This window comes from Hemitrygon akajei, chromosome 14 (genome assembly GCF_048418815.1).
Source record: "Hemitrygon akajei chromosome 14, sHemAka1.3, whole genome shotgun sequence".
NCBI lineage: Eukaryota > Metazoa > Chordata > Chondrichthyes > Myliobatiformes > Dasyatidae > Hemitrygon > Hemitrygon akajei.
The window spans coordinates 3,366,224-3,391,876 of NC_133137.1; the positions used below are offsets into that span (position 1 = coordinate 3,366,224).

The 25,653-nt window shown below is 39.8% G+C and overlaps 2 protein-coding genes across 5 annotated transcripts in view; one reads left to right on the forward strand and one right to left on the reverse strand.

Annotated features, from left to right (window-relative positions):
• LOC140738228 (uncharacterized) overlaps positions 1–1,319 on the forward strand; it is a 74,312-nt gene extending 72,993 nt beyond the window's left edge. Inside the window, exon 20 of the mRNA XM_073065353.1 lies at positions 242–1,319. The gene's annotated coding sequence lies outside the window, so the exon portion shown is untranslated. The remainder of the gene's footprint in view (positions 1–241) is intronic.
• ccdc117 (coiled-coil domain containing 117) overlaps positions 1–25,653 on the reverse strand; it is a 79,173-nt gene that overhangs the window by 28,636 nt on the left and 24,884 nt on the right. For 3 of the 4 annotated variants that reach the window (XM_073065357.1, XM_073065358.1, XM_073065356.1), the window contains 3 exons: positions 19,357–19,605; positions 13,162–13,299; positions 1,294–11,857 (listed from right to left, as the gene is read on the reverse strand). In XM_073065357.1, the coding sequence (XP_072921458.1) occupies positions 11,650–11,857; positions 13,162–13,299; positions 19,357–19,605 (595 nt within the window). In that variant the 3' untranslated portion in view covers positions 1,294–11,649. Of the gene's footprint in view, positions 1–1,293; positions 11,858–13,161; positions 13,300–19,356; positions 19,606–25,653 lie in introns of those variants that run through there. The other variant, XM_073065355.1, reaches the window with a different exon arrangement.

Below are 25,653 nucleotides of genomic sequence, written 5' to 3' on the forward strand. Positions count from 1 at the left end.
GGGATGGTGGTGGAGGCTAAACCATTAGGGGTATTTAAGAGCCTCTTGGATAGGCACATGGATGAAAGAAAAATGGAGGGTTACGGGGTAGTGTGGGTTTAGTACTTTTTTTAAGGGTTATATGGGTCAGCACAACATGGAGGGCTGAAGGGCCTGTACTGTGCTGTAGTGTTCTATGGTTCATGAATTCCAAAGGAAAGACGTGGCAAGTTCAGTAGCATCTTTTCTTCCTTCTCTCCAGGATCTGCTTAAGAACTAATCAGAACAGAAGACTGCTTCCAGAGAAAATCATTTCACTCAGCTTCTTTCATTTTCCAGAGTGAGATTACATGCAATCCGAGCCACTCATTATTCTAACATATTGAGCTCAGACTGGAGTCCATCTGGCTAACATGGAGAAGGCCAGAAGCAAAACAACAATTCTATGAGGAAAGCCAGATTGAGTACCATACAGCATAAATTATTTGAATATATTTTTAAAGCTCTTATTTAATGTTGAGCTCCTTAATTCTTTACAAAATGACACAGCTAAGAGCCTTGCACTGGATTAACTAAAGCTGTAAAACTCCACTGACAGATCTAATTTGTTACATGCTTACCAGGGGATTGAAGCAAGAATAGACTGTAGAAATTCAAGTTGTTGCATTTGACTGCAACTTCTGATAAAGCAAAGGCTATTAACACAGTTAGTTTCAGGTGATCACTCTCAAGAGTCCTTTGATTAATAAGAATTTAATATACTTGAGATTGCACTGTATGCACATACATGTACATTATTCTAAACAATAGGCAAAATGGTAATTTCTGTAGATTTTTCTAATGTACATAAATATTAAAAATGAGTATGTTCAAAAATTTGGCATTAAAAAGTGTTTATATCAAGCAGCAATTACAGGGATAGATTAAACTCTAAGAACATTCATATTTTTAAGGTTGGTGCAAGAATTCCAATGTTATATTTAAAGATAGCATCTTGTGCATTCATAATGTCGCAACCTCAGAGGCTAGACCAATTAAAAAGTGTACAGTACCGTATGAAAGTCTTGGGCGTGTGTAAAAAAAATCTGTAAAGCAAAGAAGCTTTCAAAAAAATTAAATGAAAAGTTTCTAAGTATCAAAAGATTACTGTAAAGAACAATAAACAGTAAAATACTAAATCAAATGAATATTTTATATGACCACTCTTTGCCTTTAAAGCTGCATCAATTCACCTGGTACATTGTCGTGCAGCTTTGCAAAAATAAATCGTCTGTTAAGTTGTTCCAAATATCTTGGAGAACTTACCACAGTTCTTCTGCAGACATTGGCGGTCTCAATTATTTCCCCCCCAAGTAATCCCAGACAGTTTCATGATGTTGAGATCAGGACACTTTGGAGGCTACTCTGTTGCAAAACTCCTTGTTCTTCTTTTCACTGAAGATAGCTTTTGATGGCCTTGGATGTGTATTTGGGATCTGCTGCAGAATGAAGTTGGGACTGATCAGATGCCTCCCTGATGGTACTGTGTGATGAATAAGAATCTGCTTGTATTTCTCAGCATTGAGGATCCCATTATTTCTGACCAGATCACCAACTCCTTTTGCAGAAATGCAACTCCAAACCTGCAGAGAACTTCCTCTGTGCTTCACTGTTGGCAGACACCCATCCATGTAACACACTCCAGCTTTTCTACAGACAAACTACCTCTTGTTTGAGCTAAAAATTTCAAATCTTGACTCCTCAGTCCAGAGCACTTGTTGCCATTGTTCAGTACCCCATTCCCTGTGTTTTTGTGCGTAGTTGAGTCTCTTGGCTTTGTTTCTACTTCTGAGGAATTTTTTTTTGCCAGCAATTCTTCTATGAAGGCCACTTCTGACAAGACTTGTCTGGACTGTAGAGCAGTGTACCTGGGTTCCTGTGGTTTCTGTGAGTTCAGAGTTGATAGCAGTGCTGATTTCTTCCAATTTCCAATTCAGTTTGATGCGTCTCCCATCTGCTGTACTCAAGTTTTTATAGCTGACCACTGCCTTTCTGGTCCTCAACCTTGCCTGTTTCTTTGTACTTCTTCAAAAATGCTTGGACAACACATATTGAAACACTCACCTGCCGCGAAATTTCTGCTTGGAAGAGACCTTGCTGATGCAGGATGACTTCCTTGTATCTTCTTGTGATGCTCACTCTACCATGGTATAAGAATTGATGATTTGAAGGGTAAACTGTTACATCTGCAACACCCTCACTTTTAGTTTGGTTGTCCTTCGCCCAGTATGATTCCTTCTACACATGTTTCTGTTTCAGTTAATCAGTTCAGCTCATTCGACTTGTTATAAGACATAGAAGCACAAATAGGCCATTTGGTCCATCGAGTCTAATCTGCCATTCAATTATGGGTGACCATTTTCTCACCTCCTCAGCCCCACCTCTGGCCTTCTCCCTGTAACCTTCAATACCATGTCCAATCAAGAACATGTCACTCTCTGCCTTAAATACACCCAATGACCTAGCCTCCACAGCTGCCCGTGGTAACAAATTACACAAAATCACCACCCTCTGGCTAAAGAAATTTCTCCGCATCTGTTTTAAATGGACGCCCCACTATTCTGAGGCTGTGCCCTCGACCTAGACTCCCCCACCGTGGGAAACATCCTTTCCACATCTACTCTGTCTAAGCCTTTCAACATTCAAAAGGTTTCAATGAAATTCCCCCTCATCCTTCTAAATTCCAGCAAGTACAGGGCCAGACCCACAAATGTTCCACGTATGATAACCCCTTCATTCTCGGAACCATTCTTGTGAACCCTCTCTAAATCCAGCACATCTTTTCTTAGATGAGAAGCCCAACACTGTTCACAATACTCAAGATGAGGCATCACCAGTGCCTTATAAAGCCTCAGCATCACATCCCTGCTCTTGTATTCTGGACCTCTTGAAATGAATGCTAACATTGCATTTGACTTCCTTGCCACTGACTCAACCTGGAAGTTAACTTGGGTGTTCTGCACAAGGACTCCCAAGTCCCCTTGCATCTCAGATTTTTGGATTTTTTCCTCATTTAGAAAATAGTTTGCACATTTATTTCTACTACCAAGGTGCATGACCATGTACTTTTCAACATTATATTTCATTTGCTATTCTCTTGCTCATTCTCCTAATCTAAGTCCTTCTGCAGCCTACCTGTTTCTCAACACTACCTGCCCCTCCACCAATCTTTGTATCATCTACAAACTTGGTAACAAAGCCATCTAATCCATCATCTAAAGCAGTGGTTCCCAACCTTTTTTTGGCCATGCCCCACCTAATCACCTCTAAAATCCTGATGCCCCCTGTGGTGATATATACCGGTAATTCTTATTATTCAAAAAGTGAATTCCTATTCACCTGGAGGAAGCCTAAAAGACCATTAACTTGGTTTAAACAAGCTTCCAAAGAACATGGCATTCATGAAAGAGAAAAATAAAAGAACGAAAGGACTGTTAAAGTTCTGAGGAAGAAATTACTAAGAAATTGTAAAAAAAAGAACATTAAGTGATATTAAAATAATAATAATAAATAAATAAAACAATGCCGATTCATTTCTACAGCATACAAAGACAGATACACCGTTTAAAAGAGATGACGCAATGTACACACCTTCACACCACCAAGAACCGAAAGCTACTGCAAAAAGCAGCATTGGCGCGACCTCGTACGAGTTTCTTACGCGTTTGAACTTGTTCATTTGTTCCTTCCTACATCAGTCAATTCATTAATTTAATTATGAAAGCCATTTGATGGTTGTAATGATAGTGATACACTATATATACAGTACATACGCAATTACACATGTATATACACATATGTATTAACTCGCACACACACTCATACTCACACAGACTTACTAGAAAAAATTCACTGTTAATAACTCATTCTCGAATTGCTCCCCTTAAAAATCAAATTACCCCCCTGTGGGGCGTACGCCCCACGTTGGGAACCACTGATCTAAAGCATTGTAACAGCATTAAAAGAAGCAGAGCACTAGTCACTATGTCATTGATCATTAGCACGTTTGTTATATTTGTTTCATCATGCACTGGGCTACATATAAATACGAAGTAATTGAGTTTTTTTTATTTGAAAAGTGGTCTGCTACTTAATATGTTACTTTCTTTAATAAAATACAAAAAAATCTCTAACTATTTTAGAAAATTAATGTTTGGAACGTTTGGAAGTCAAACCCAACGTAAAAGTCAAAGAGAGCATATAATAGAGCAAAATTTAGTAGGAAGCTAGAGAATTGAGAAACTTTTAGACACCTACAGAACACAACCAAAAAACAGCCATAAAGGGGTAAAAGATGAAATATAAAGGTAAGCAAGCCAACAATATCAAAGAGGATACCAACTGTGTTTTTTTGTCAGATATATAAAGAGTAATAGAGAGACGAGAGTGGATATCAGACGGCTGGAAAATTATGCTGAAGAGTTAGTAATAGGGGACAAGGAAATGGTGGACAAACTGAATAAGCATCTTGCGTCAGTCTTCACTGAGGAAGACACTAGCAGTATGCCAGAAGTTCAGGGGGAGAAATGAATACAGTTGCTATTACCAAGGAGATGGTGCTTGCAAAGCTGAAAAGCCTTAAGGTAGATAAGTCAGCTGTACCAGATGGACTACACCTCAGGGTTCTGAAAGAGGTAACTGAAGAGATCATGGAGGCATTATTAATGATCTTTAAAGAATCAATAGATTCTGGAATGATTTCGAAGATTCTGGAATTTCTAGAAAAATTGCAAATGTCATTCCACTCTTCAAGAAGGAAGGGCAGCAGAAGAAAGGAAATTATAGGCCAGTTAGCCTGGTTAGGGGGATGTTGGAGTCAATTGTTAAGGATAAGGTTTCAGGGTACTTGGAAGCACCTGATAAAATAGACCAAACTCAACATGGTTTCTTTAAAGGAAAGTCTTGCCTGACAAATCTGTTTGAATTCTTTGAAGAAATAACAAGCAGAATAGACAAAGGAGAATCGGTGGATGTTGTGAACTTGGATTTTCAGAAGGCCTTTGACAAGGTGCCACACATGAGGCTGCTTAACAAGAAGCCATGGTATTACAGAAAATTTACAAGCATGGACAGAGCATTGGCTAATAGGCAGGAGGCAGAGTCGGAGTAAAGGGAGAATTTTCTGATTGGCTGCTGGTGACTAGTTGTGTTCCACATGAACTGCTTCTCTTTACGTTGTACATCAGTAATATGATTGACAGAATTGATGGCTTTGTGGCCAAGTTTGCAGACAACACGAAAATCGGTGGAAGGGCAGTTAATGTTGGGGAAACAGGGAGACCGCAGAAGGACTTGAGCAAATTGGGAAAAAAAGTGGATTAGCCATGATGAAATGGCAAAGCAGGCTCGATTGACCAAATGGCCTAATTCTCTTCTATGTCGTATGCTCTTATTGAAATCTAAAATTTGATTTTTTTTCTACTGACACACTAATGCAGAAAACAAAACAAAATTTATAGTAAAAAAGCTAAGGTGCCCAAAAGTTTTGCAGTCTTGTCCCTCAAGAGTACAAATTCTAATGTATTTCAGTGAGGCTAATCACACAAAATAAGCACCAAATGGGAAGATTAAAGTATATTGAGTATATTATAGATTCAATACCAGAAAATGCAGTGTAGAATGAAGTAAGTGGAACACAGTGCACTCTATTACTTGGCACAGCCTGATCAACACAGTTTACACTAGCATATCCACTGTAAATAAGAGTCACCACTGATGCAAATTCTGGACAGCTAATATCTTTTTTTAAACAAATATAGACTCATATTTTCAAGTTCTGATTTCACTTGACACAATCCAGTAACTTCATTAGAGCAAATTTAAAGTCAACTGAAATGGCATCTTTGATACAGTTTGACAATGTATTTTAAAAACTTTTTGAAGAGGGCCACGTTGACAGGATGAATGACTCGTACAGGTTATCTATTCATGTACTTCTGCTGCAACCCAATAAAAGCTTACACAACTCAGCCTTGAACATTAGTAGCCACGTAGAAACTTCACAGAGATCTCTTTAACACATTTGCCCATAGAATTCTGTAGTGACCACAGTGAAATAATTTATTATGATTATTTGTGGGCTAAAGTTAACAAATGTATCAAATCCAAAGTCAGCAATTTCAAACCTCATGCAACTTTCTTTATCCTACTTGATGGACCCGTTTCTGACATTTTTCTGTTAATTAATTTCAATTTGATCATGGGTTTGACAGGGTCACTTTCAAGGACCAGTACAGCAGTTTAAAAAGATAACTGGAATCTCATTTCTAGAAACTAAAAGTAATTAATCAAGCCACAAATAGATGCACATCAACATCATTGATATGGGGCATACTTTATAGAAACTTTTTCCTTCCTCAAAGGATAGAATGTGGAATCCTGCATCTATCATAATCTGTAAGCAGTTACTATTTTAACCAGGGTAATCTTATGAACCAAGGGAATACATGAGAACGAATATGGTAGATTAGAGTGAACAATTATTCAGTCACATCTAGTAGCAAAACATTATGAAGAGAGAAAGTCTGGGAGGGAAATTAGCCAACTGTAGACAGAATAAAATTTCAGGCAGTAACACTAATTACTGAAGAATTTGCTAGTAAACTAGTCAGATGAGAAATGCCATTAATAGATGAGACAGACAAATTTGAAAGAAAACATTAAATACGCTAATCAACATAGGGGATAAAGCCCTTGGTCTGTACTTGGTTCCAGTTTAAGACGGCACTACCAAAGATGTGTGACAGCTTACTAGTAAATTTTAATCAACTAAAAACACTACATTTAACATCTTTCGTGAAAGAAATTGTGGTGAACTATTGCTGCAGACGGCAAGGAAGCAGGTGGAGGTAAGGCTAGTCTGGGGGTTGGGCCGTGCTGGGCATTGCAAGGTGCGACATGTTCAGGCCGCTGGTTCTTAGTGTTGGTAGTATCGCTTCTGGAGATGGAGTGAGCATTTTTGAAAGGAGTCAATGTGAAGAGTTTCAATGTCCATCCACCTAATCTGGGTGCTAGGTTGGATTGCACCGAACCCCGAACCAACTTGATAAGATCAAGACCAGCTTCAGGTAGGGCAGCCCAGGAGTTTTGGAGCACCTAGATTCAGGTCACAAAATGTGGCACTATTTGTTGTTAGGACAATTTAAATGTCGGCGCAGGTAGACTGGAAGCTCAAGTGTTGGATATGGAGGGGAGGGTTGGGCTAAATTCATTCACTCTCTCGTGAATGTTCATTCCTTTCTTTGCTGCTAAGAGACTGAACTGATCCGGCTGCTCTGTCCTGCTGGTGTAAAAAAAACTGGGGACCGAGACTTGGCATGAGCCTACTCAGGCTGCTCCGGGAGCAGACCTGGGACTCAGTCTGGTTTGGAATGCTGTTGGCTTGTTTTGCATGATGTGTTTCCCCCTCTCTTTCTCTGTGCAGTGGTTTTTGTTTTCTTTTGTGTTTTTTTTAAGTTGAATTATTCGAGTTTCTTGCTTTGTGACTGCCTACAAGCAGACAAATTTCAAAGTGTATAATTTATATATTCTTTGATAATAAATGTGCTTTGAATCTTTGATTACTTAAAGAGGCATTGCAGAGTCAATATTAAACAAATTTACTACATAGTTGGAAAAAGATGCACATCTTAATGGAATTGATTCTTTACAGAAAGTAGGGTAGGAGAACATGAAAATTTCATCATTTTGGTGCCAAATTCATTTGTGATCCTTTCTCTTCTTGGCTTCTCTGCCCCCATCACAAGAATAACATTAGCAACTAATAGCCACAAGTCCAGAGGCTCCCACAGCTATTAAATACATCTCCTTCCACCCTGCTTCTCAAGGCCTCAATTTCAGCTCTAATGCACCTATTCGAATGACAATGAACCATTGCAGACCAGTGGTTGTAAGTAGTTTACTTTTCTCCTTGTCCATTCAAGATTGTTTAATGTCATTTCCTGTACACAAGTGTAAAAGAGACCTAAATTATTGGTGCTCCAGATCCAAAACACAAAATACAAAGAACACAATAAATACAGAAGATAGCTTATATACATAGATTGATTGTACGTCCATAAAGTGACAGTAGGCTGTATGTAAGGTGACAAGAAATAAAGTAGTGATTGGAGTTATTAAGAGAAGCTGTCAATCAGCCTTACTGATTGGGGAAGTTTTAAGTCTGGTAGTTCTGGTGTGGATGCAACGTGGCCTTCTCCCTGATGGAAGTAGGGTAAACAGTCCATGAGCAAGGTGGGATCCTTCATGATGCTACTGACTCTTTTCCAGCACCTCCTGTATTTATATCCTTGATGGCGAGTAGGCTGGGCCAGTGATGCTTTGCACCCTCCACCACAGCTGACAGACTCTCAGCCATATTTGTTCCATTTCCTACAATTGTGCATGAAACACTTTGTAAAAAGGATGTTTTCTCTCCTCCTCATCCAGCAGCCTCCACATTCAACTGATCTGCTATGATTTTTGGCACCTTGAATTAAATGCCACCACCAGATAGCATGCCCTCTACTCCCAGCATTTCAAAGGAAACTCTCCATTAATATCTTGCAGGTTTGGTTTCACTTTCACTGATATCCATTCCCTTTCTCACAGCATCCACCCAGGCAATCCATTATCCAACCTGCCTCCATCTCTCAACTCCATCCCTCCCTAGCTCATCCTGCCTATCATTCACCGTTCCTCATTCCACCAAATACTTCGGGCTCCTGCCTCACCACTCCCTTTCTCCTCTTTATACTGGCCATCTCGCCTCTCCACTTAGTCCTGATACAGGATTTCAACCCAAAACACAGACAATTTCTTCCCACTCCCAACAGATGCTGCTCAAGTTGCAGCTTGTTTAGAGCTTCATAATTCCCAATGACCCAGCATCTGGGACATAAGTTACCCTCCTCTCCATTCAGTGAGGCCCTGGTTCCTGAACTCCGTTTCCTCTTACCTGTAAAGATTTTTTATTTGATATAACACTGCATTATAAATGTGAATTAACATTGGTATTAATAATAGAACATTTAAGTTTTAAAAATCTGCCGATGTCCCCTAAATCCCAAGCATACCAGATTATAGGTTTCACTACATACTGCTAAGGGAAATGCAACATCTTCCCATCAAGATTTGAACTATTGTCATGATTATCTCAGCATGAGTGAATCAAATTACTCTGGTCAATAGATGGTGCCAAGTTGTGATGTCTGTTGAGGTCATGGCTCAGATTTAGTTGTTTTTGTTAATTTGTAAAGATGGCTTTGGGTCCATTGATGAGGGGAATGAGGGATCAGGGGAAATATATGGAGAGTCGGGGCAGGAGCTGATGTCCAGATCACAGCATTCCATGGAAGAAGGCCAGTATACCTGTAGGTGGATGTAGGGTTGGCAGGCTCTGTGGACGAGGGTGAGACTACTCCCCCACCGCCCCCAAGGGATTGGAGGTCTTTGCAAGTCTGGAATTCATGGCTTAGAGGTCAAAGGTTGAAAACTGAAGACAGTGAATCTGGAAGTCAAGAACCAATGGTCGAAGCCCCTGGAACAGTGTGTCCGGAAGTTGGAGGCCCAATGTCTATATGTCCAAGCCAGGACTGAAAGTTGGAGGCTTGTTTTATTGTTGTTCTGTTTTATTTGTACTATTGTTGTTGTTGTATAGTTCTGCCATACATTGTGGGCATGCTATGTTGGCACCAGGATGAATGATGACACTTGCAGGTGTCCTACCACATCCTGATGATGTATTGGTATTAACTGTTAACACAAATAATGCATTTTACTGCAAGTTTCAATGTACATTTGATAAATTAATCTGAATCAATACTATGTAGGGAACCAAATCCTGGGTCATTCAAACTGTCATTTTTAAAAAATCTCCAAGACAAGTACAATGTCAGGCTTCATATTCGATTGAAAGAGCAAAACAAAATGGCCAAAATATCTTTCAACATCCATCCACCTGCCTGAGCTGACCGGTTACATCACAATAAGCATGATGATTCTACCAAGGGCAGGTTGATCTCAGGCTGATTGGAATTGCAAGCACTAATTCTACTCTTGAATGGCTTTGACAGAAGCCTACCCAAGGATCACAGGTATCTAATACCCAGTGAAACAGCTCAGCATCTCTGACCTACTTCATGCAGCCAAAGTCAGCTCCATACTGACAGTTTGAATGCTACGAGTTGATCGATAATTTGTTGTGAAACTGGTTTTCACTTTTTCCATAAGCAATATTTGGGTGTGGGAGAAGTCTCTGAAGGCAAACACGGAGATGCTTAAAATGTAACAAAAATGCAAAAACTAGGATATCATTGCTGAATCCAAAACTATAACCAAAGCTCAACTCGACTTTAGGTAACAAACATTACAAATTCATTCTAAGAATTGGTTTTAAGAAGTGATGCACAAAGACTGGAAGCTTCTGCAAACCTGTAGAGAACTCAGTGGTGTAGCTGAAGCCCTTGTTGGATTGATCGAATACCAGTCAGATGATAGGTTCTCAGCTAGTGGCCAATCTTCCAGTAAGAAATGCACAACTGACAATAATTTGAGGAGAATCTGCTAGCAAATGATTAGAAAATTTACCCCAATGTTACAGAGAGGTATTATTTGAAACAGGTTTATTCTTCTTCCTGTATTACTGGCAAAAGATAAGGAGAAGAAGAGGAAGAAGAAAGGGTGTAAGAGTGAGAAGAAATGCAGGATGGGCAAGGGTGGCATGATCAAATGAAAAATTTCAAAAGCAAAATTTTTACCGAGACCATTCCAAGAACACCTAAAAGCTTTACAAAAAATGCAAAATACATGTATGACACCTCAGAAAGGACCGCAAATTTCTACTAAGATCAGAACCTTTAAAAATAGAGAGATAAATAGGATCCACCATGAGCAATTCCTCATTGTCTGCTTGCACTATATTAGAGTGAGCTCAGGCTCAACACTCCCACAGCACTGCTATCTTAAGTATCAGGTATTTTATTTTTTTTCCTCCCCAAAACAAGTACATACCGAAAGATCAATGGCTATAACAAGAAGAGATCCTTAAGTAAAAGGTTTAGTTTCTTTTTTTTATTCAATTCCCCAGCTAGTATTTAGTTTTCTCTTCATTTGTTATAGTGCAAGAAAAGCTATTTTTTATCTTAAGCTCAATAACAAAAGTTCATATTAAAAACTTTTCCAGCCAAGAGTGAAACAATGCTTCAATGAACATCCATATAGCATAAAATTCTCTTGTATACTCCTTGGAATGCTTCTACTAGTTCCCTATCTCTTCATGTATTACATAACAAATAGCATTTCAAGAGCATTATAAATTACAGCACTTACTTTCTCAAAACTAACCACAAGTAATTATTTGACACTGGACAGCCTATGGCTGATTATCCCAGATCTGAGATCAAAGATAAACTGGGTGCAATAGGAACACACTTAAAAAATATATAAAGAATATCCATGTGCAGTACAGACACTATATAGACTGCAGCCAGGACTAGTTTCAGTGTTTGGTTTATGCAAGAACAGTTGGGCCATCAAAACCTTAATGTCACTTAAAACTTTTTAAACTTTAACAAAATATTCCATTCCCTGCTGATGGAGAATCTCTGCAAGTTACAATGCTTTTACCCCACAGATCTGTGCTGCAAGCTGTCTCTAAAGCTCCATGTCCTCTTCAAGTGTGTTGGTTTGATTCATATCACCACAATTTAAGGATGAATCCAGTTTTGTGCTCTTGTATAAATCAGGATCACACTGTAGCTCCCTATGCTTGGACTTCCTTTGCTCTGTTAATGCTGCAAGTTTATCTGAAAGAGGTTCACATGGGGGTCTCCAAAGAACAAGTTCCATGCATGGACGATTCCTAAGATAGTAAGAAAGGAAAAAAATTATTAGAGGGTTCAGGGACAATTTACAGAGCAGGCCAAAGCACAGTAACAAGAATCTACATGGTTAGTTAAAAGAGGACTGAACTGATAGAAAACAATGAATGAGAATTTTCTAGTTTGCAAGCTATAACAAAAGATTAGTACTGGGGCCTTGACTATTTGCAATTTGCATTACGACTTGCAGATGAAGAGACTCAGTGTATTCTATTCATATCTGCTGATAACATGTCAGTTTAATTTGCCCAATGTCCATGAAGATTAAATTTGTCAACAATTATTTCATTACCCTTGCTACAAGTTCCCTTTCTTCATGATTATTATCACTCAATAGTACAGCCATGATTAGGAGGCCTATGTTCCAAACCCTTCAATAATTCATTTATTTATTTTCTCATCTCCGCCCAAACTCATTCAACTTTCCTGAGCCAAGATTTCTTACTTTCGGAAATATGGCTGGGAAATCAAGCTGTATGGAGGTCACAGGGGCATGGATTATACAAACAGGGAAATAAAGATGGAATACATTACAGAAAATCCAATTTTTTTTTGGTCCTTTAACTGCCACATTATTTCTCCCATCCTACTCATCTTTCTACCTTTAGCTTTCTGCAGTTATGCTGTAGAGGCCCAAAACAAGTTTGTGAGATAGCACTCATTCTTGAATTTATGAGGGGTGACTGTTAATTTCGTGGCCTATGGTAGAAGGAGTCAATTTTAGAAAACCTAGCACATTTATTTTTCAACATAGTCCCCTCCTACATGCACACACTTAGTCCAGCAGTTGTGGAGCATATAGATCCCTTCTTTGTAGAAATGGTCCACAGCAGGGGTGATTGATAAGTTCGTGGCCTAAGGTAGAAGGAGATGTTATACAACTCTCATTATATAAACATACACTTCAACTCTTTGAGTGAAAATGCAGAAAGTTTGAAGTTAATAACTCATCTCCTTCTACTGTAGGCCACAAACTTATCAATCACCCCATGCTGTGGACCTCTCCTGGAGGTCCAAGACACCGACTTCTACAAAGAAGGGATCCGTATGCTCCACGACCGTTGGACTAAGTGTGTAAATGTAGGAAAAATAAATGTGCTAGGTTTTCTAAAATTGACTCCTTCTACCTTAGGCCACGAACTTATCAATCACCCCTCGTATTATAACTTGCTTTTTCAGAATCAGAAATAACTATTTTTGCTAATATAAAATCATACACCTGTGATAATCCCCCATCATTAGACTATTAGCAACACATGACACTTCTTTCTGATGTTATACTTACAGGGATTCCATTATTGTACGAGGCAAAACTTCTTCCAGACCATGTTTCAGTTCTTCTCGGAGAGAATCAGACAAGACCAGCACTGGCATATCTGAAATCTCAACTGCGTCAGTTTCTGGATCATCTCTTGTAACTAGCCTGTGAAATTTAAATATAAGGAGTTAACAAGAAGTTGGTTTATATCTGTCTGCTAAGCAACAATTAAACCCATCACTTCTAGGAAATGGAATTCTGCAGTTCCTAAAATGGAATTCAAGGACACCCTAGCAACTAAATCCTAAATGTTTAATCCATACATATATTTTTCCTCTCACCAATTCCCTTTTTCAAGCCCTGCCAAGTCTTAAACATGTTTATTAAATTGGAATTTTCAGAGGGAATATCATAGTCTCTAATGTCAATTTCTGTAACTTGAAAGCAATTGTTGGCTTCAGGGTCTCCAGGATTATTTTCTTCTTTTGACATTTCCTGATAGATGTTTCAAAAAGTTACATCAAAATCAATACAGTATCAGTAGCAGGTAAAGCCATTAACAGCTCAAGTTCAAATTCAGTTTATTGTCATTCAACCCTACACATGTGTACTGCCAAATGATCAAACCTTTCTCTGGACCAAGGTGCACAACACAAATATTATCACAAATAAATTAATAATAAGGTTCATTTATGACAAAAGTTAAAAAGTTAACAGTATAACATCACTCATGCTTCATATGTGCTGAGACCTGGATGATTGCAGGGAGTTTAGTAGTCCTATGACCTGGGTTAAGAAGCTGTCTTCCATTCTAACAGTTCTTGTCTTGATGCTACGGTACCTCCTGCCTGATGGTAGGGTGTCAAAGAGATTGTTAGGCAGATGGGAGGGATCAATGACAATGCCAAGGGCTGTCCATGTCCGTGCAGTGCTTTTAATAAATATCTCTGATGATAGAAGAGAGACCCTGATTATCCTCTCAACAGTCCTCGCAATCCTTTGTATGGACATGAAGTCTGATGCTGTGCAATTCATATACCAGACAGTGACGCAGCTGGTCAAGACACTCTCGATGATGCTCCTATAAAAACTCGTAGAATGGTGGGGCTGGGGGGCTTCACTCACTTCAGTCTCCTCAGTAAGTGGAGATACTGCTGTGCTTTATTGACCAAATACACAGAGGTGCTGAAGGACTAGGTGAGATTGTTCGTTATGTTCACTCCCAGAAAACTGGTGTTCCTAACCCTCTTGATGGAGGAGCCATTTATGTGTCGTGAGGAATGGTCAGCCGCATCTTCCTAAAGCTGACAATCATCTCCTTGATTTTTGTTAATGTTGAGACTCTAGTTGTGCTCACACTATTCTACTAGCTGATGTATCTCCTCTCTCCATACTGTCTCCTCGTCATTGTTGATGGGACCAACCACTGTTGTATCATCATCAAACTTGATGACTCGGTTTAAACTGAATCTAGCAGTGCAGTCAAGTGTCAGCAGCATGAACGACAGTGGGCTGAGCATGCAGCCCTCGGGGCTACTGGTGCTCAGCATGCTGGAGCTGCAGATGTTACTGCCAATTGGACTGACTGTGGCCTTTCTGTTAGGAAGACCAAGATCCAGTTGCAGAGAGCGGTGTTGAGACTCAACGAGGACAGTTTATCCTTCTAAGGGATGATATAATAAATACCAAGCTGAAGTTAATAAACAGCAGCCTGGAGTATGAAGCACCATTTTCCAGGTGGGACAGGACAGAGTGGAGTGCAGAGGCTATGGCTTCATCAGTAGATTAATTTAAGGAGGGGTCAAATGGAAAGGGTCTAATGTATCAGGAAGAAGGGACAGTGGACTATCTCAAAGAGTTGTTGAAGACATCTCTTAACTGCGCTGCACAATTCCTCATCACTCAAACAGGTATGTTATCAAGCACCGCACCTTTAGGTGGGCTGACCCTGCTAGAGTCTTTCTCACATTAGCTGCAGCCAGACTGACTCTCGAAGGGAAAGGGGGGCCTTCCTCACCAGCACATTGTACTGTGCAGAAACTCAAGTCATTCAATCTATCAGGGTGAGAAGTGTCACTATCGCTAAGATGGACTTGACATCTGTTATGGTCTGAATGCCCTGCCACATGCATCTTGCGTCTCTGGTGTCACAGAAATGGCTGTACAGTACATTCTCTGTGAATAATCCTGTTTTGCCTACCTGAGGGAGCGGGAAAGCACAGCTGACCTGAGAGCCATCTTATTCACCGATCTCTCAACCATAACCAGGCCTCACCTGTCAGTCATGGCTTCTGATAGAAGATGTATTAAATAACAGTGACGTCCCCAAAGCACTTCTGTGTAATAGCTAGTCTCAGATCTCCCATATTGATTGATGTTAATGCGATGGCTGTAACTTGCCAACTTCCTGAACATGTTCCGATCAGTATTTTCAACAGTCCTGCAATGCTGAGTTTGCTCCTTCTGGCCAGATCTTTATCTCTCTTTCAACTGACTTGGCTCATTTAATCAGGAATGCAGGAATTAGCATCAAGTTAAAACCATAAGACAGTGGAGCAGAATTAGGCCATTCTGCCCATCGAGTCTGCTCTGCAATTCCATCAAGTCTAATTTATTATCCCTCCCAATCCCATTCCCCTTTGATGCCCCGATTAATCAAGAATCTATCAGCTTCTGCCTCAAATGTACCCAATGACTTTGCCTGCAAAGCTATGGCAATGAATTCCATATTCACCGCCCTGTGCCTAGAAATACTTTTTATCTCATCCCTGTTTTAAATGAATGTCCCTCAATTCTGAGGCTGTTTTCTCTGGTCCTAGACTCCTTCACTATAAGAAACATCTTCTCTAAATCCATTTTATCTAGGCCTTTCAATATTCTATAGGCTTTAATGAGATTCCCCCCACCCCGTCATTTTTCTAAACTCTAGCAAGCACAGGCCCAGAACCATCAAATGCTCCTCATACATTAACCTTTTCACAACTGTGATAATTCTCGTGAACTTCTTCTGGATATTCAGCAATGCCAGCACATCTCTTTTTAAAGATAAGGGGCCCAAGCTGCTCACAATACTCCTAAGTTCAATCTGACCAAAGCCTTATTAAAGCCTCCTTGCTTTTTATTCTAGTCCACTCAAAATTAACACTAACATCTCATTTGCCTTCCATTGCATCGATTCAAACTGCAAGCTAACTTTTTAAGGAATCCTGCACGAGGACTCCCAAATTCCTTTGCACCTCTGATTTTTGAATTTTCTCCACATTTAGAAAATAGCCCATGTCTTTATTTGTTCCACCAAAGTACATGACCATCTCCTACACTACATTCCTATTGCCCATTCCCCCAATCTGTCTAAATTCTTCTGCAGACACCCTGCTCCCTTAACACTACCTGCCCCCCCAACTTATCTTTATATCATCTGCAACCCTGGCCACAAAACCATCAATTCCTCCATCTAAATCACTGACATATAACATGAAAAGAAGTGGTCCCAGCACTGACCTCTACGACATACCATTAGTCACCAGCAGCCAACCAGAAAAGGCCTGCTTTATTCTCAGTCTATGCCTGCTGCCAGACAGCCAATCTTCTCTCTATACTAGTACCTTTCCTGAAATACCACAGACTCTTATCTGTCTAACAATCTCTTTGAGACCCTACCAGCCTCATTTACAGCACCTTGTCAAAGGCTTCCTGAAAATCCAAATAAATAATACCCTCCGGCTCGTCTTTATCTATCCTGCTTGTTATATCCTCAAAGAATTCAAACAGATTTGTCAGAAAGATCTCCCCTTGAGAAAACTATACTGATTTTGGCGATCTTATCATGCTCCAAGTACCCCCAAACTTCATTCTTAAAAATAGATTCCAACATCTTTTGAACCACTGAAGTCAGGCTAATTGGCCTCTATTTTCCTTTCCTCTGCCTCCCTCCCTTCTTAAAGATGGGAGTGACATTTGCAATTTTCCAGTCCTCCAGAACCATTCCTGAATCTAATGCCTCCACAGTCTCTTCAGCTACCACTTTTAGAAGCCTGGGTGTAGTCCATCTGGTCCAGGTGACTTACTACCTTCAGACTTTTCAATTTCCCAAGCACCTTTTCCTTAGTAACATTAACAACACTCATTTCTTCCTCTTGACACACTCAAATTTCTGACACAAAATATTTATACACTTCGTCCACTACTTTTTGTCTCCCCATTACAATCTCTTCAGCATCAATTTCCAGTGGTCCCATATCCTCTTTTGCTCTTTATATACTGTATCTGAAAAAAATTTTGTGGCCTCATTTGTATTGTTGGCTAGCTTACCTTCATGTTTCATCTTTTATCTCCTTATGACTTTTTAGTTGCCTTCTATTGCTTTTTTAAAAGCTTCCCAATCCACAACCTTCCCACTAATTTTTGCAATATTCTTCTCTTCTGCTTTCATGCTCTCTTTCATTTCAGCAGTTGCCTCATCCTCCCATTACATTACTTGTTCATCTTTGGGATGTATTTGGCCTGTGCCTTCCAAAATTCCCCCAGAAACACCAGCCATTGCTGTTCTGTCATCATCCCTGCTGGTGTCCCCTTCCAATTAACTTTGGCTAGCTCCTCTCTCATGCCTCTGTAATTCCCTTTACTCTACTGTAATAATGATACATCCAATTTTAACTTCTCCTTCTCAAAATGTAGGGCGAATTCTAACATATTATAATCACTTAAGGTTCCTTTACCTTAAACTCTCTAATCAAATCTGGGTCATTACATAACACCCAATCCAGAATTGCTTTTCCTTTAGTGGGCTCAATCAGAAGTAGTTCTAAAAAAGCTATCTCATAGGCATTCGATAAATTCCCTCTCTTGGGATCTAGAATCAACCTGATTTTGCCAATCTACCTACATATTGAAATCTCCCATAATTATCACAAAATTATCCTTTTTATATGTCTTTTCTATCTCCCAGTGTAATTGGTAGCATCCACATCCTAGCTATGTTTGGAGGCCTGTATATAACTCCCATCAGGATCTTTTTACCTTGCAATTTCTTAACTTTACCCACAAGGATTCTACATTTTCTGATCCTATGTTACCGCTTTCTAAGAATTTCGTTTTTTTTTTAAACTTACGAAGCCATCTCACCTCCTCTGCCTTCCCAGCTGTTCTTTCAGTACAATGTGTATCCTTGGATGTTAAGCTCCCCTACAATCTTTTTTCACAGCTGTGACTCAAAGATGTCCACATCATTCCTGCCAATCTTGAATGGAGCTACAAGATCATATACCTTATTTCGTATATTGTATACATTCAAATGTAATACCTTCAGTCTTGTGTTCATCACCTGTTTTGACTTAGGCCCCTGTTACACTTTAATTCATGTCACCTACTTCAATTTTGCCCCCATCATCTCCCTGTCCACCTTCAGTCTCACTACACATTGCTTCTTGCTGCATACCAACTGCCCCATCCTCAGCCCTATCACTCCATTTCTCATCCCCTTACCAAATTAGTTTAAATCCTCCCCCACAGCTCTAACAAAAGTGGTCAAAGTATGAGGTGGGTATAGGAAGCAGCTTTGTATGCACCAGGGATGTTGGTATAGACCAGGGTCTAATGCGTTCTCACCTCTCGTAGCAAAGGTAGAATTTAGGCAATACACTATTTGTGTATAACTGCACACACTATCATCAGGTGTTCAAATGTAGTAGTAAGAATTAGCTTTAATTTTGGTCAATTCCCTTATCACACTCCTTCACCATCACCAAAACAATTTTGTGCACCCAACTGTTCTTCAATCAGATCTTTACCTGAAAAAGATTTCAGAAATGCTATTGGAAACTTTCATGGAATTCAAGCCATTGTCTTCATAGAATTGATACTGTACAGATGGCAGCAAGTATATGATAGCTCCAGATTACCAAATGTAATTTCTAAACTTCTCACAGGCAGCAATACTACTTTATGATAAAGCACACCAAGGACAGAATGAGTTTATGTGGAAGGTAAACACGAGGAAATCTGCAGATGCTGGAAATTCAAGCAACAAACACAAAATGCTGGTGGAACACAGCAGGCCAGGCAGCATCTATAGGGAGAAGCACTATCGACGTTTCGGGCCGAGACCCTTCGTCAGGACTAACTGAAAGGAAAGATAGTAAGAGATTTGGAAGGTTCTGGCCATTAACATCCATGTGAAACATCCAGCAGAATACAGATATTGCATGAACAGATTTCACCTACCGATTTTCAATTTCCTTCAGCTTTTCCAGTCCAATTTGGTTTGAATCAGTTTTCACCTCCATGCAGCCCTCTTTGTTTGCAACAAATTCCTGAGAGGTAGATTCATCTTGCCAAGAAGTGGAGGCAACATCAGGTACCCCATTTCCTTGGGGATATGGAAAGTAAGGCCCAGAGGGATATGAACTGTTTCCCGAAATTACCAGGCAATCCAGCATCTTTTCCGTTAAACGTTTCTTTTGAGCAGGAGCTCTGAGACAAAATATCAATGGGATATATTATTTAAAGAAGCAATGCCATTCATTTAAATAGAAACTAAAAAAATCTTAAGAAATTATGTACAAGACCGTTAGCCAAAAGGTGCATGTTACACAGTTTGGCCAAAGTTAACCCTTCATGTAGTTTAGTTCTCCAATAAGGTGACATGTCTACATATAGCATTGTTAAATAATCACTGAGGGAGCAGCAGGATCATTGCAATTGATCTCCATTGTCTAGGGCTGTAAAGGTGTTGAAGGGGAATGCCATGGTGCTACTTCTGAATAAATCATCCCTTTACAAAATCTGGAACAGATTATGATGAACATAATGACAAGGGAAGAAAATTAGGGTGTGGGGTGAAATGGGAAGCAAAAAGGTTCAACTGCTTCAGATAGCAGCAAGTACTCATTGGAGATAGACTGAAAATCAATGGACAGAGCAGTTAAACAACCATTTAGAAAATCTCCATTATTTCCAAAACGGCTAATGTGGTACACTATACAATCAAACAGGATTCAAAATTGGGCTGATTTATCAATCATTCCCAAGATGGCATGAAGAGATTATTCCTACCCTTAGGATGGAAGGAAAGACAAACAAGAAAGTTAGACTTCCCATTCAATCTCTTAATGACCCACAGTGAAAAGGGAGTATGACATCAGAGCTGACTATGGCTCTCCATTAGTGAAGCAGATGGAAATTTATGTTTTGGCAGTTATTGAAATGTAGCTTAGAGAAAATGAATGCTAATCCAATACTTCAGATTAACAGGGTTACCATTAAAAAAAATAGCAAAGGAGACGAGAGACATTTGTCAATATCAGTAAAAGAATATAACTATGAGAAGAGATGAATATTAGGATTAAATTAAAAGCATTGAAGGCTGAAAAGGAATATGTTACTCCTCCCATCTGAGGGAGATTAGAAGAACAAATATGTCAATACATTTCTGACAAAAGCAAAACTGCAAGGACAGTAATAAGATACTTCAATTGCCCCAATGTTCTTCAAAATAACACCAGTGTAGAGTTTGTAAAATAGCTTCAGAATCAATCTCAGCCAAAAGCCGGAGAAAAACAATTCCGGATTTAACTCTATGGACTGAAGGCGTGCAGGTGAAAAGAGTATTAGTAGAAGACCACCTTTGTGTCAGTGATACTGTTCAGGTGAATTGAGCAGTTTTGGGAAAAAAGAAAAGAGATAAAACTGGGTAGAAGGCCTCAAATCATGCAGCATATTGCCAAAACTGAAATAGCCAGTCATATCTTTCCCAAAGTGATTCCAAACATCCTGGGATTGGCTGTGTTTGTGGTTTCATCTAGATCAACAGTAGACACCATCTCAATGGCTCTCCATTCAACCTTGGATCACCTGAACAATGCATATACCCATGTCAGGATGCTGTTTATTGATTACAGACAGCTCAGTGTTTAACACCATCATTCCTACAGTCCTGATCAAAAAGCTACAGGACTTAAAGCCTCTATACCCACCTCTACAACTGGATTCTTGACTTCCTAACCGGAAGACCACAATCTGTGCAGATCGGAAATAACATCTCCACCTCGCTGACAATTAACACTGGCACTCCACAGGGGTGTGTGCTTAGCCTACTGCTCTAGTCTCTCTACATCCATGACCAAAGAGCTGATTGTGGATTTCAGGAAGGGTAAGATGAGGGAACACACACCAATCCTCAGAGGGATCAGAAGTGGAGAGAGTGAGCAATTTCAAGTTCCTGGGTATCTATCTCCAAGGACCAAACCTGGATGCAACACATCTATGCAGCTATAAAGAAGACAGTGGCTATATTCATTGAAGAGATTTGGTTTTGGAATTAAAACACTCAAAAACATCTACAAATGTACCTGTGGAGAGCATTCTGACTGGCTGTATCACTGTCTGGTATGGGCGAGGGGCTACTGCACAAGATCAAAATAAGTTGCAGAAACTTGTAATATTAGTCAACTCCATCATGGGTACCAGCCTTCATAGTATCCAAAACATCTGCCAGGAGCGGTGCCTTAGGAAAGCTGTGTCCATAATTAAGGATCCCCACCACCCAGGACATGCCCTCTTCTCACTATTACTGTCAGGAAGGAAGTACAGAAGCTTTAAGACACACACTCAGTGATCAGGAACAGCTTCTTCCCCTCTGCATCCAAATTCTAAATGGACATTGAACCCATAAACATTATCTTACTATTTTTTATTTCTGTTATTTTGCACTATTTAAAGCTTACCTATTTAATAGACATACATATACTTAATAGAACTCAGTTTTTTCCTCTATTTATTTATCATGTATTTTATTGTACTGCTGCCCTAAACTCAGGACTCATGTTGGCGATATTAAATCTGATTCATATAGAAAGCAATTATTTGAATCACAAAATGCTGGAGGGGGGAGGGAGGGAATAAACATTTTGCATTCAAATTTCCTGGCACATATCTGTCCCCCTCATTCATCACAACTTACTTCCCTTCTAGCTTTGAATCAGCAGCAAACTTAGATGCAATTCCACTATCAGTGATGCAGGTTATAAATATCTTAGGACCACACATTGATTTCTGCGGCATCCCTATTAATTATAATCTGTCAATGTGAGAAAGTGTATTCTTCACTCTTTTCCCACAGAAAAAAACTTTATTCTCCATGTAAATTTTTACTTCAGCACTTCTCTCCCAAGAATAATTTAACCAAGTCAGTTAACTTACTCATTTCACCCAAACTTTGCATACTGCAGCAATCCTAACACATGCACTGTGATACAGAACCATGCCCATCTGATTTAGCAGCAAGTATACTAAATTGCTAGATGCAAGCATATATGTTGCACATCACAACAGTGACATCAAAACTAATGCCATTTGTCTCAACATGCAAATACATAGCAATTTAAACCTCTCCTTACCAATAACAACCTATACAGTTGGCCCTCCTTATATGCGGGGGATTGGTTCCGGGATCACCCCCTGCGGATACCAAAAAACATGGATGCTCAAGTCCCTTATTTAACCTGTCTCAGTGCGGTGGACTTTAGGACCCGGTGCATCTCTGAATCCACAATGTTTCTATAAAATATATACTACAACACACACAAAATGCTGGTGGAACACAGCAGGCCAGGCAGCATCTATAGGAGAAGCACTGTCGACGTTTCGGGCCGAGACCCTTCGTCAGGACTAACTGAAGGGAAAGATACTAAGAGATAAAATATATACTATATACTAAGACAAATGTTTGACTGATGCTAAATAATACCGGATATACCTGTTCCGACTTCAAATCCGACTTAAAGACGGACTCAGGAACGGAACTCGTTCATAACTCGGGGACTGCCTGTACCTTTAAATCATCTCTAGATTACTTATAATACCTAAAACATTGTAAATGCTAAGTAGACAGTTGTTATACTGTATTGTTTAGGGAATAATGACAAGAAAAAATAGTCTGTACATGCTCAAACAATGAGTGCTGGAGAGAGAACTTCTGGGTTTTCCCGATCCACGGTTGGTTGAATCCACGCCAGCGGAACCCGTGGATAAGGAGGGCCGACTGTATATGCATCATTTAAATCTTCAGTTCTGTACAATGTCAACTGGCCCCAAAATCCCTTCTGCAAAAATACTATTTCCATCCTAGAATCTTACCCAGATCATGAAGAATGTCAGCAAATCAAATGTAAAACTGCAGTCATTTCAAACTAAATTCAAGACCCAAACTTCAAATTTCAACTCCAGAAAGCCCAAAATGTCTTCAGAGTATTAATAGGTCAATGCACAAAATGTGAATGCATCCATGCAACCCACACAACTGGACACTGGGTTTGCCATCATTTGAATGAGGAAATTAGCAAAATGACACAAGCTCTCCCCAAAGTCCTTCTGTTGGTAATAAGGTGAAATATAGGTTTTAAAGTTATCCTCATAAGCAACATCTCTGACTCACAATATAGGAGCCCCTCAGGGCTGCGACTGAGTCCCCTCCTTTACTCCCTGTATACCCATTACTGTATCGTCACCCACAGCTCCAATCTGCTAATTAAATTTGCCAACAGCACTACACTGATTGGGTTTATCTCAAACAATAATGAGGTGGCCCTCAGGGAAGAAGTCATCTCTTTGACACAGTGTTGTCAAGAAAACAACCTCCCTCTCAATCTCACAAAACAAAGGAGCTGGTTGTGGATTACAGGAGGAATGGAGAAGGGCTAACCCCTATTGACATCAATGGATCTGGGGTTGAGAGGGTAAACAGCTTCAAGTTCCTCAGCATCCAAATTACCGAGGACTTCACGTGGTCTGTCATAACAGTGCCTCTTTCACCTCAGATGGTTGAGCAAGTTTGGTATAAGCCCCCAAATCCCAAGAACTTTATACTGGGCATGACTGAGAGCATCCTGACTGGCTGCATCACTGCCTGGGATGGGAACTGTACCTCCCTTAATTGCAGGACTCTACAGAGAGTAGTGCGGACAGCCCAGTGCATCTGTAGATGTGAACTTCCCATGATTCAGGACATTTACAAGGACAGGTGTGTAAAAAGGGTCTGTAGGATCATTGGGGACCCAAGTCATCCCAACCACAATCTATTCCAGCTGCTACATCTGAGAAGCAGTACCGCAGCATAAAAGCCAGAACCAGCAGGCTCTTCCACCAGGCCATCAGACTGATGAACTTACACTGATTTGAGTGTACTCTATATTACACTGACCATTCTATTTATTATAAATTATTATAAAAGTACTATGATTCCACACAGCACATTTAGATGGGAAACGTAACAAAGATTTTTACTCATGTATGTGAAGGATGTAAGAAATAAAGTCAATTCAATTCAACACCAGCATTAACAACAACAGATCAATTACGGTAAGTAAACAAAAGGCACTCAGCCAGAAACTACTCAAACACTGGAACAATGCATTTGCCTTAGGCTACGTCCACACTACACCGGATAAATCCGTAACCGAAGCTTCTTCTCTTCGTTTTTACCCTCTGACCACACTAAAGCGGCGTTTTCGTCCTTGGAAGCCGGAGCTTTTCAGAAATGCTGTCCAGGTGTGTAATTCTGAAAACGCCACTTGGGCAGATCAGTGTGGACGAGGTAACCGGAGAAATCTGAAAATGCTGTCAGACGACAGTGCGCCATTTCAGTGTTTTCTTGAACGCAACCTAACAATTTCAGAACAGATGGCAATGAGACTGAAGCCAGAAGAGTTAGAAATGTACTCACCAAATACTTTGACCCATAACTTACTGAATAAATAAGTATACTCACTTTGCCCTGTTTTCCGTCCTTGTTTGTATGAAGGTGGTTTACCTATTTATGCAAGTACTTCTCTGACAACAGATATGTAACAGCCAGATGTAACATTGTATGGAAATACAAGATAACACTGATGTTTTATATATTCAACAAAGTGCTTTATTATAGCAACAGAGTTAGTCAGATTTTCAATGTTGGTTGTCAGCCGGGTCATAGTGTCCGTGAACTCCCTGTCGGTTGCCTCCATACGCTCCAGTATTTGTTTTTTTACTTTTAAGTCCTCCTGCGCGAGAGCCAACAGCTGCCCGTCGTTTAAGTTTTTCTAGTCTGTTACTGAACAAGGCACGCACTGTCTTTCACGGTGAGATTCAACACCAAACATGTTGTTTGTTTTCGGTAGATGTGTCCTGTGCATGGGCAGGAGGAGGAGATTGGCCGAAATATCCATTTCAATGTGGACAGAGATATTTTTAAAAACGCATAGTGTGGACGCCTATCATTTTTACATGAAAGCGGCGTTTTCAAAATTATCCAGTCTAGTGTGGATGTAGCCTTAGTTGATATTACTAGTTCAGAAAATTAGAGCAATTTGCAGAATAAAAGAAATAAAATTCCTTTGCTGCACCATATCCCCACAAATTCAAATGTATTACAATTGTCATTTTTTCTCTGTACATTTAAATCATCCAATTTGTTTCTATTGAGCAAAGTTCAGCTGTTGATCATAATGTTTGAGATCTTGGATGAAGACAGTCATCACTATAGCA